At 40.6% G+C, this 12,373-nt stretch overlaps 1 protein-coding gene across 7 annotated transcripts in view; it reads left to right on the top strand.

Moving 5' to 3' along the window:
* The window catches only part of KALRN (kalirin RhoGEF kinase), a 447,237-nt gene that overhangs the window by 314,370 nt on the left and 120,494 nt on the right, over positions 1-12,373 (top strand). For all 7 annotated transcript variants that reach the window (XM_042827277.1, XM_042827280.1, XM_042827273.1 and 4 more), the window contains 9 exons: positions 1,359-1,508; positions 2,418-2,532; positions 3,750-3,865; positions 4,432-4,554; positions 7,314-7,496; positions 8,221-8,339; positions 9,280-9,346; positions 10,234-10,343; positions 11,048-11,117. In XM_042827277.1, coding sequence (XP_042683211.1) covers positions 1,359-1,508; positions 2,418-2,532; positions 3,750-3,865; positions 4,432-4,554; positions 7,314-7,496; positions 8,221-8,339; positions 9,280-9,346; positions 10,234-10,343; positions 11,048-11,117 — 1,053 coding nt within the window. The remainder of the gene's footprint in view (positions 1-1,358; positions 1,509-2,417; positions 2,533-3,749; positions 3,866-4,431; positions 4,555-7,313; positions 7,497-8,220; positions 8,340-9,279; positions 9,347-10,233; positions 10,344-11,047; positions 11,118-12,373) is intronic.

Genomic DNA, 12,373 nt, shown 5'->3' on the forward strand with positions numbered 1-12,373 from the left:
ACTTGCTACTTTCTCTGGGGCTCCATGATCTTTGACCCTTAGCAGTCTGATCCCTAACAGGATGGCAGTAATTCATTGGATCCTGAGTTCTCTGAGTACCCAGAAATGCAGCTACCTAGAAAAGAGCGGCCGGAGAGTCTGTCCCAACCAGCCAACTTCTTCATGTCTGTCCTTCCCAAGAGCCCTATGCTCTTGTTATAACTGGCGCAGCCCTCTCTATTAGATAATTTCTCTCTAACTTCATTAACCAAAGTGATCACGGAGTACCAAAGTTCTCAGGAGCCAAGAAATTAAATGGAAATGCTTTTCTGTGCCAAAATAACGTGGGGCATTTGCTCTCCAGTACGGGTTTGGGGGTGAGGGCTGGTTTGCATCCAAGCAATAACTTGATTTCAGATTGTCACATGCCAGCAGGCATCAGTTCACCACAGCTCCCCAGTCTTAAGATGGATTTTGATGTGTTCATGAGTGGAGTTATGTGAAAATGGCCTGTGATAATGGAGAGCATTGGGTGATCCTGGAGTCTCTTCCAAATTATGCTCTTAAGCATGTGGGATCCTCTGAATTATAACTTATGTTCATATAAAGGTTGCAGGAGTAAAAAGCAAGAAAAGGGTGAACGTGGTTAACTGGACTTTTGCTGTTTTTCCTGTGTCTGCACAGGGTACAGAGAGTTGCCCTCAGGATCTGCATTGCCTTGTCCAAGCCTGCTGCACACTGCAGGCTTTCAGACTGCACTTGTTTATTTGCCTTGTTCCCATTATTGCACCAAGATAGAGGATCCTCTTGTAAGCCCTGTACGGCGGAACACCTGCATCCACCTGGGTTACAACACTGGTTTAATGTCTATTGTTATCCATAAGTCTCTACAAAAGCTGCATAGGGAGCAGCTAACATGCAGCTAAACAGAATTAGTTCCAGCTTCAGAATTGTTTCAGGAAAGCATTCAAGCATATGTTTTTCTTTAAGTGGGTGCTAAGTTCCATGACTTGGTGGGATTTAAACAAACCTAAAGCACCCTTCAGGAATAGGAATAGTGTTCTGAATGATCCACTGGGGCCAGACTGACCCCTGCTTTGGTTCAACCTTTTGAGCTTCCCTCCTTTCTCCCTTAGAAAAGAAGGATTTATCACCCCTAAGCCAGATGAATTACATCCCAAACAGTAGAGATCACTGTGGGCAAGAATAACTAATAGATCATTCTGTCCAGGGCCTGCTTCATTGCCTGTTACCCTCCATCCTATGGCCAATAGTCTGAAATATTTAGGTCTGAAATTTTTTTGGCTCATAGACTTTTACTGACTGTGTTTCTTCTTGTTACAACTGTGGATAACTGCTGTGCTCTGGGTATGTTTCAGGTGTGCAGTGTATTAGAGAGCCTGGAGCAAGAATACAGACGTGATGAAGACTGGTGTGGAGGTCGAGATAAACTTGGACCAGCAGCTGAGATAGACCACGTCATCCCTCTGATCAGCAAGCATCTGGAGCAGAAGGAGGCTTTTCTCAAGGTCTCAGCTTAGTTCAACAATAAATCAGAAAATCTCCCCATTAGGTAGTCAATTTAGAGCACTGTTGGTGAGTTTGAGAGGAAGCTCTGAGGCATAATTCCAGTTCATTTACTGGCTGTCTGTCTGAGCCCTAAGCTAATTCCACACTGTTATAATAGTGGTGATAAGCATTATCATCAATGCTTATCTCTGAGAGATGTCATCAGGGCAAATTAGTGATATTTGCATTGCACTTGGAGGATGCTATTTATTATATTGATTCAAAGCATTTGTTCTCAACCTTGCATTATAAATGACAGGATTTTGGTGCTGGCTTATATAAATCATCCAGAATTTCAAATTTTGTCCTCCAAGCCAATAAATGCAGAACTGCTAACACCTGAAGCCGTTGTGGCTGTGTAGGACAGCACTGGGCTGGAGACTGAGCTTTCCTTCTGCCTTCCAGGTGCTGCTTTGTAAGAACAGTGGAGCCAACACTTGTAAGTCATCTGACAGACAGCCTCACACCTTCCACTAAAACTGATACATAACATGAAGCTAGTTTGACTTAAGAAACAGTTCCTCTAGACTGCACTTTTGGAAGCAGTGAATGCTCTTTTTGAGAGAGGGGTTAGCTCTGGTTAGACTGAAAATGTATGGGAGGTACTTGCCCTTTAAAACCAGGTGCTTGATTATTGTCATTAATTTGCCTTAAGATATAAAATCAACTGCTGAATCCAAAATGACTCATGTATTTTAATATATTCATGAGGCTGTAAGTTTCTTAGCTGAGTCTGTTGACTCTTAGCTGAAGCTCCCCCATATGAAAGAGAGATACATCTCCCTGCAAAATAGGCAGAGAGCTTGAGTCTCTTTTGCTTTCTTTGCTTGTCTTTACTAACCCTTCTCGGTGGGGGCCATTTTCCTTAGGCCTGCACACTGGCTCGAAGGAACGCTGAGGTATTCCTCAAGTACATCCACAGGAACAATGTCAGCATGCCTGGAGTCGCAAGCCATACACGGGGGCCTGAGCAGCAAGTGAAAGGTTGGTGCACTGATGCATGACAACGTTAGAAGTCTTCTTTGGTTCTCCCTCTGCTAAGTTCCAAGGTGGTCCAGAATAAAGGAAATACCCACCTACCTGTGGGTAGTTTCCTTTGGTCAAAAGAGCATTGTTTACAATCAAACTATACATCTGACATGTTTGAAGTGTTTCCACTTCTCTGCTAAATTAAACGTTTGTTAATCTGTGCCTAGCAATGCTGTAAGGTACTGATAAGAGTGAGCAAAGCAAATCCACAGAACTAAAGCATTTTATTATTATTATTGGCTGGCTTACAAGCTGCAGGAAGAGACAGGTTAATAGCAGTGCAGCCATTATAATATGTGGGAGGAATGAGAACTGCAGTTACATGTAGAAGATGAAAATAGTGCTACTGAAAAAATTATTTTTCTTCCTTTCTATTAATATCAACATTGCAGTATTATTCTGACTTTTGTCCATTTTTCCCCTACTACTGTGCAAATATTTTTTGCAGTTGCTGTGAACTTCTATTCCCTGCAGCTGAAAATAGTGGGAAAATTATTTGAATGCTTTTTCAGAGTTCCGCCTATATATGTGCTTGATATAAGCTTCACTATTCCTCACTGGGCTTGTTTGGAAGTATTTGCATATTTAGAAATCAGTGTGTATGTTAGTCTTGTTGTAAGCCAGATGTGTAACTCTCTTGCTTAGTGAGCCTATTCACAGAAAATCTTTGAAGTAGACACCTTAGTTCAGAATAAAAGCATTGTTTAATAGAACACGATGTGTCTAGAGCTAAGTCATCAATATAGAACAAAAATAGCTTTATTTAGCCTGAACTATTTATACAGAGAACTGATCAGTATACTCAAAAAGGGCTTCAGGGAAGAGAGATTATTTACAAGGTGCTTGTAGTAACTCTAAGGGATCGATGAGCCGAACTCATTGTTTTAATACAAAATAGTGCGCCTGCTGCACAGACTGCATGAGCCTATGCCCCCTCTAGTGGATGCCACACTAGCATCTCCTCCTATATCAGATAACCCTGCAACACCACCTTTTTGTTATTGCTTTTTAAAGCAATTTCTTTGAATCAATGCTTGTTTTAATACATGCAATCTCTGGGGCTCTGTGCTTGAGAGTGTGGTCCAGGCAGAGTGAGTAAATTCATGTTTTTTATGGCTTATTTCTGTATGCATTCACAGAATCACTAACCATGCAGTTCCTCTACCTTACAGCCATCCTGAGTGAGTTGCTGCAGAGGGAGAACCGGGTCCTTCACTTCTGGACCCTGAAGAAGCGGAGGTTAGATCAGTGCCAGCAGTATGTTGTCTTCGAGCGCAGTGCCAAGCAGGTAAAAACCCTGCTGCCTTTCTTTGCTGGCAGTGTGTAAATATGCCTTGTGTCCATGTCATGCTTCTGTGGGGTTCCTGTTGCAGTCTCAGTTGTATTTAAAAGCTATTCCTTTTTAATGGGTGGAAAATATACATTCTTAAAACAACTGAAGAAAACTCCAAAGTTCAGCAACAAAACCCTGTATTTTTGCCAGGCCATATTCATTTCAGGATGTATTCATCTGTTTGAAAATAAACAAGAGAACAAATATATTTTGTAGAGCTCTAATTGAATGGGAACACTGCCTTCTCTCTCTTCAGATTTTTCTTTCCAAAGATAGAATTCCCTACACTCATTTTTCTCCTAGGGAACATCACCTTTTGTGTCCTTTCCCATCTGCTTTAATTATTGTGTTCTTTTTATATCTTCCTAGAAAGCATTTTGATACACACAAAATTATGGCTCATTGTTCTGATATCATTGTTCTGATATTATTTGGCAGATTATTTTGTTGGAGGATTAGTTCTTGAAACATAAATACTATTTATTTTGTTGTTTTTTTCTCTTTCCTTTTGATATTTGTAGGCCCTGGACTGGATCCAAGAGACAGGCGAATATTACCTCTCTACTCACAACTCCACAGGGGAATCAGCAGAAGAAACTCAGGAACTCCTGAAGGAATATGGGGAATTCAGAGTACCTGCGAAGGTAAGGAATGACATTAATCTAATTGTGACCTCTGCTTTGGTCTATGTTTATGGCCCTCTCAATGCCTTAAATCTTTGTGATAATATTCTCTTGATTTTGTATTTTCATCCTGAAACTCCTAGCCCAAAGACGAATGTCTTTTGTCAACTGTGACTTTTCATTTTTAGCAAGGCACAAGTACAAAATTGAGGTTGTCCACTCCCTTGGTGTGTGCTGGTTATGGAGCATTTTGCTCTGATTAGAATGAAGAGAAACTCCATTTGCATACATGGCACAGCATCCTAATGGAACATAACCAAATTTTGTCCTCAGACAATCTTACAAGAATGATGTAGAGTGCCTGATTGATATGTTGTATCCACGGTCATCTTGAATTCTCTCTTTCTTCCTTTTAACCTGGAGAGGCCCAGGGAGTTCTTGTCATATCATATAAATGCCTGAAGGGAGGATGTAAAGGTGACAGAGCCAGGCTCTTTTCAGAGGTGCCCAAAAGCAGAACAAGAGGCAGTGGGCCTCTGAAACACGGGGGGTTTCTTCCAACCATCAGGAAGCACTTCTGTGTTGTGAGAATGGCTGAGCACTGGCACAGCTTGCCCAGATAGGTTTCTACTTGAAGGTCTGCAGAAGTCACCAGGACATGGTCCTGGGCAGCCTGCCCCAGATGAGCCTGCCTGAGCAGGGATTGGACCGAGTGTACCTAGAGGTCCCTTCCAATCTCAACTGCCTTGTGATTCTGTCATTACAACCACCATTTGTTTCATTAATTCCAGCTGGACTGATCATAGACGATCATTTATCTTATTCCACTCATCCCAGTGAAGTACTTTAAATAAATGGGTTTGTAAACTCTAGGGTGAGCATAAAACAAAGCTGCATTACCAAGAATCTATTAATTATAGATGGAATATATGGAACAATTCTGAGAAATCTGATGGGGTTTACAGAGGAGTAGTGATTGGTCCTGCTTCAGACAAATTAATTCAAACCATAGGTAATTCACAGACAATGAACTCACAGGGGTATTAACAGTCACTGATAAGAATCTAAACTGCCAAATCAGGCAGCAGGACCACAGCTTCACTATCGTGTAGCTTCATTTTGCTGTGTCCTGAAATTGATCTTCTGTAATCCTTAAATTCCTCATTAGGCTGTCCATGCTTCTTGGGTTTGATTCACAGATTTTATGTTCTTCTTGTCCCTTTCCTTTTTCCTGAGTTTGCACATTTGTGGAAAAAAAAGATAAATAGCGGCAGACTGAAATTAATTTAATCAGACAGGCACCATGCAACATTTCTTAAACAGAACCTCTCTATCAGCTATCTACAGTCATTCCAATTATCATTCAGTTTGGATCAGACAAATCCCATTGTGTCCTGGAGCATCCAAACTATTTCTACTCATGATGTAACCTGGAATTAAGTTTTATACCTTGATCCTTACTGACTGTTACTGGCTGTTCCTTCCACTGATACATCTAGTCCTGCTCCCTTGGGCTTTGATAAAGCTCTCTTAGACTGCTGACCTATAGTTTTCCCAAAGCCACATGCAACCTGGTGAATGCAAGTCGCTTCCAGATGATGATGTTCTCAAAGTAAGCTGTAACTGAAAGCCTTCTGATCCCAGTACTTTCTGGCCAAAACAAATGTTTGGATAGCAAATACAGTAATAGCTTTTGGAAATGAGACACCCTTTCATATGACAGGAAGTCAGATTTTTACTCCTCCATACATAGCTTTGCTTAACTACTTACTTTATTTGTTAGGACGGCGTCTGATTCTCCTGTTAATTTATTTTGTCATTGAAATTTCTGTAAGGTTTCAAACACGAAACTAAACTCAGGAAAACATGGATCTAACATGTGCTTGTCCATTTGTGGCCAGATTGCTGGTAACATCAAGCACTTGACAGCATGTCTCATGTCTGGCAAAGAGCATCACACCACTATTTCTAGAGATCCAACTGATTCTTCTTTCACTTTTGAGAATTAACATGTGCACTGCAGCTGGAGTTCAATCCGTACAGTTGATAACTCTTTCTATAAGCATTTTGTACTTCATTTGGCTTAAGCAGAGAGTTCAGGTACCTTCAGTAGATTTGGAATCTATGTTAAAATTTATGACTACCCATTGTGCCAGATCTGCACAAAGTTCCTCAGTATGAAAAGCCATGATGACTAGGAGGTGGTCAGACCCAAATGGAATAGAAAATACCTCAGGAAGATTATGGGGGCTCAATGTATGTTTTGGAGTTCAGGCATCTTTTACTTTGTAATGCTCCAACTGGCACTACGTTTCTGATGCAGAGAGTAGTGATTCAGACTCCCTTCCTGGCCTGATGCACAGTGTGTTAATGACCTGCCTGCATATGTCTGCAAAACCACCTAGGTACAGATTCAAAGTAACATGGTGTGTTTTATGAGGTGTAATTTTAACATCCTGTCTTCTACCCCAAGGCTCACAAAAAACGCCTAAAAAGCTTTTGATTATGAGGAGATGTCTCTAACTTCCAGCATGTTTTGGGTTTGCGTGTGGTTTCAAATGACTTGACTTTCTATATCTCCTGCAGCTACGTAACTGTCCTTATGAAAATGTCATTCCTTTCATGTTTTACTGGGCAAAGTTTAAAGCATCTGATTCTGCATGATCTGAAGTACAGATGCTGTTTAATAACAGATATAAAATTGTGAGTTCTTTCTGATTGCCGTGTGAATTAAAAGAAATAATGGTAGTGTAACATAACCGGGACCATATTTTGGGCAGCAAACAAAGGAGAAAGTGAAGCTCCTCATCCAGCTGGCTGACAGCTTTGTAGAAAAGGGACATATACACGCCACTGAAATCAGGAAGTGGGTCACCACCGTTGACAAACGCTACCGTGACTTCTCTCTCAGGATGGGGAAATACCGCTACTCCCTGGAGAAAGCCCTTGGAATCAATACAGAGGTACTGTAAGTCCATGTCCTTCTGAGATTTTGTACCAGATCTGAAAGTCACAGAGGGAAGAGAAGGCCATGAAATGAGTGTTGCAAGTTAGCATGTGTATATTGGAACCACTTAAAATCTAGTTGGCCTCAGGACTGCTCTTTCTGATGAGAAAAAGGTTTTTTGTGACTTATTGGTGGTAGGAGGAGTCAGATGGAGATCAGAGAGAATTTCTGTACAACTGCTTGCTCTGTTCTCCAGGAGAGTATCCAGCTACTGTGCAGGCAGGGGGAACACATTATTTGAATAAAAGTCTGTATTAATTTTAGCATAAACCATAGATATTACTTCCATGCCATTGTGTTGAATTAGACCCAGGCTTTGACTGTAAGTTTCCATTCTCTCATCCTTTAACTGAATGTAAAATTGGTCGCCAACCTCCTAACCTCTGCTAGGTGAAATAGAGCAATACAAGACTAACAAAAATAAGAACCTCATGCTATTTCCTGGCCGCAAAAACACTTAAAAACCTGCTGATCAGTCACCCTCAAAGTAAAGTATCAAAGATGAATAAATTCCCTCACACTCTCAAGATAAATGTGCTCTTCCTTATTGAGTTTCTGGTTTAAACAGTTACTGACCGCTTCCTTTTATCCCTTCTTATACATTTAATCTCACAACCATGATGCATTTTACACAACAGTAGATTACAATGGACTTAAGTCTGCTCTGTTACTGCTTTTAGGATAACAAGGACCTCGAACTAGATATTATTCCAGCAAGTCTGTCAGACCGGGAGGTAAAGCTGCGAGATGCAAATCATGAAGTCAATGAAGAAAAAAGAAAGTCAGCCAGAAAGAAAGAGTATGTCCCAAAACTCCCTGAGAGTTCCATGACACATTATCTAAAAGTGATTCTGTGATATCTGCATGACTAGAATGGGATGACAGCCCATTCTTTCCAGCTGCGGAGCTCTTGAGATATATGTACAGTTGTTGAGCAAAAGCTGTGACTTGTAGGCAAGAGAATCTCAGAACATACAGTTTGACTTTCTTTTGGTTTTAATCAGAGGTTACTTCTAGAAAGGGAAAGGAATGAGATGAGCACTTTGATCAGAGTTTGGTACCACTGAGATACTTCACTGTCATGATTTCTTTCTGGCTGTATGTGACAGCTACAATGAATAGGGTGACTTTCTCATCTCTCTGAAGTAGTCAGTACCATTTCTCCTTCAGAAGGCAGTGGTACACTTGGTCCTTCAACGGCACGTTTTCAAAACATTGAGCATTTGAACTTTGGGACACCCAGCTTGAGACACTACAAATGTGGTTGCTGGAGTTCCCATTGGTTTGGATACCAAGTTGTTGTAGCCTTCTCAAATTAGTTGTGTCTGCCAATCCTCAGTGTTGCTGCTGAAATTCATGTTTCAGGGTGGCTTACGATTGCATAGTAGTGAAGTTACAGGACTTGTTGAGGAATCTCAACTCTTTTTTTTCATGGAAAAAAATTACTGAAAATCAGCTAGCTATTTAAGTTTGGCAAGTAGACAGTAAATCACTCCTCCGTTTGCAAAAGTACAATTGAATAGAATTTTATGCAGAAAAGTTGTTTAAAAAATAACCCTACAAGGAACTAGAGTATTAACTGATATTTATTTTGTTGAACTGAATGGTACAAAGTGAAGCAGCTGAAGGTTTAGAGTGGAAGTCCATTGATTCATTAAAGACAACAGGAAGATGCTGTGTTTTCTCTTCATTACATTGCCTGTAATGTTCAGCACACCTGAAATACTTTCTTTTTCCAGATTCATTATGGCTGAACTTCTTCAGACAGAAAAAGCTTATGTCAGGGACTTACATGAATGTTTAGAGGTAAGTTACAGCCTGGAGAGTGCCCAGTGCTTTTAGGAAGGGCATGGTATCCTTTGCATTGGTGGTGTGACAGTACCCACCATTAGTGCCTGGTCACAGGGCCATGTCCTACTGGTGGTGGGAGCTGAGTTGGAGTGGAGGGAGCTGGTCACCCCATGGCAGAATTACACCCTGTGCTCCGCATGTATACCTCTAAAGTCTGCACTTCTGGGGACACCTGATGTGCCTTTAATTGCAAAGCTGTGCTCATCCTGCACAGAGTAAGAGCAATGTCCTGGAATTCAGCAAAGAGCAGTTTGTGCATTGACCTGAAATTTGTTGGATTCTAGGCTTTTTTCAGTCATGCAGCATTTCCTTAAGAATTTAAATCTCTTACTTTGGATCATCTCAAACTAGAGATTGCCTCAAGCTAGAGGAAGAGCTGGATTTGTACAGTCAAATACTTACCTAGCTCTTCAACGAGGTAGTTCTGAAGGAGACAGTGATATTCAGGGCAAAAGGCATGCTTTTTTAGTGAAATCTGTCAGCTTTCATATTCCTGCAGTTTCAAATAGATTTTTATGTGTCTAATGCTACTGAAGTGGCAAATCCAGTTTATCTTTCAATTGTTTCTGCCTGCAGTTCTTGGACAACATTGGTTGGACAGCAAAGACAGGTGCTATTGACATGTTTTTGCTTTGTCTCAGACAACTTCTCAGCATTAGCACTTTGAATTTCTCTGGAGAGCTTTTCGTGACACTGGAACATCTGTTTTTTTTTTACCTTATTTGTTTAATCTCAAAGTGTGTAGTTCCCTTGTCAGCCCATACCTTTGGCAGCAAAACAAGGATATCTATTCTTTTGCACTGCATTTGTTCTCAAAGTTAAGATTTGCTGATGTCTTCCAGACTTACCTTTGGGAAATGACAAGTGGAGTGGAAGAAATACCTGCCGGGATCCTTAATAAAGAACACATCATCTTTGGCAATATTCAGGAGATATATGACTTCCATAACAAGTAAGTTTTCCTAGCATTTTTGTTGATGTTTACTGACTAAGGAAACTGAAGGCATGTGTATACTTATACATCTATGTGGTGTCAGCTGTGAATGCCTGCAGTACAATGCACATCAGAATGCAAAGTAATTGATCCAAATATGCAAAATAATGTTTGAGGCCTTGTTTTGTTTATTTTTACAAAAATGAATTGCATTTTTGTTTAAACTTTGCCTATAGTTGATTAGCAGTGTTGAAGTCGTATTACACCAATGGTTTGTAGTCCCATAAGTGCTTTTCATCTCACAGCACAGTATTTGTGCTTTGCAAAAGAATAGGACTCTGAGACAGCAGGCCTTCAGTTTTACAGTTGGTGAAATGAGGTCTTGGTGGATGCATCTAAGTTTTATCGCTTCTGGTGCAGAAGCACATAAGGAGTGATCTTTTTGAAGATTCACTGCCTGGTTCTTGCATATCAGTTTGTCTTCCTAAACACAATGACTTCTACTAAGGATTGTTACATTTTCCTTGTAGTTGAGTGGGGCACGGTTGTGCTCAAATAGCAAAGCATGCCTTGGCAAGGACACAGTTTCTCCATTGGCAGCACACTTGATTAGCCTTGTAATCAAGATACAACTACCAATCATTAACACTGATCTCACTGGTCATTTTGCTTCTCTTGGGTATTTGATTGTAACTAATGACATTGGTGTCTTCTTTTTTCAGCATTTTCCTGAAAGAACTTGAGAAATATGAGCAACTGCCTGAGGATGTGGGTCACTGCTTTGTCACCTGGGTAATGAAGCAGCTGTTTTTCTTTATTTACTCAAATTAATTCCTTTGGCACAGATGGAAACGAGCTGAGAATTGGTGCAAAGGTTATTCCTTGGTGACAAGGGCTGTAACAAGAATTGCTTCCTCCTTAGCTCTCCCCTTCCTTAGCTTTTCTCCTGAGCAGTAGTGTGAAGGCTTTCTGGAGTCCTGTTCTTCATCCTGCACTGACGAGCACAGTGCCTAAATCTGCTGATTTAACAGCCAGTTTAAAAGGTTTTTGTCAAACCAAATGTCTATTTAGGGGTGACATTAGTTCCTTTGCAAAGGGCCCTGAGAGGAAGAAATCATCATCTACTCTCCTTAGTCATGCTTGAGACCTTTACAGAGGCATGAACATCTTCTTTTATCATCATTTTCCTTCAGAAATTAGTGTCAGACTGTTGAGCCACTGTACTCTCTCATTCCATTACCCACTGCCAGGAAAATTTCCAACGGGGCTTTGAAATCTTGATGCTAAGAGTCTTCATGGGCACAGGAGGTTACAGTAGTTTATCTGTATGAAAACCATCCTCTTTTCAAGTTTGCCAGACAAGTCAGCCATCTTCATGTTTTCATTGCTGGTTTTATTTGTGTTATAAAGCTGAGAATTAAAATTTTTGAAGTCATTATAGAACCTTCTCATTTACCAAAACAATGAGCATGCTTGAGTGGTTTCAAATGGGCTTTTGATTTCAAAAGATAGCATAAATACTGATGAAATTGATTCAGAAATATTATTTACAATGAAGAAGTTTATATATTTATGAAAGATGGAAACATTTAGATATAATTCTGTGCAAACTCTTCACTTTCAAGATTGTACCACATCATCTCAGCAAGAGTACATGTTCAGCGCTGTGTGTGCTTATAGGCATACACACAGTACTGCGTGCCCAATTGCAAGGTCTTGTTATTTAGATACTTGCTATAGAAAATGTTGCACTAATCAGAGAAGTCCATCCTCCTCTCCTCTCCCTGAGACCCACACTGAATAAATACAAAGCTGCTGTAAGGCAGAACAACACAGATGCTTTTAATTTCCTCTTAAAAATAAATAAATTTGGAAATGAAATGCAAAACTCTCTTAGCACAACATAAAGTTTGAGCCGTTAAAGTCTGAACCCAGGTAGGAGTGGCAAGTTTGAGCCAGCCATCACAGATCTGAGCCTGAAATCGGAAGTGTTGGCTCCAGCTTGCTTGAGCTGGGCGAGCTCTTGCTCAGGGTTTCCACACTGGCTT

This window comes from Centrocercus urophasianus, unplaced genomic scaffold, assembly GCF_019232065.1.
Source record: "Centrocercus urophasianus isolate 14NV4802_14NV808 unplaced genomic scaffold, USGS_Curo_1.0 seq_28, whole genome shotgun sequence".
Taxonomy (NCBI): Eukaryota; Metazoa; Chordata; class Aves; order Galliformes; family Phasianidae; genus Centrocercus; species Centrocercus urophasianus.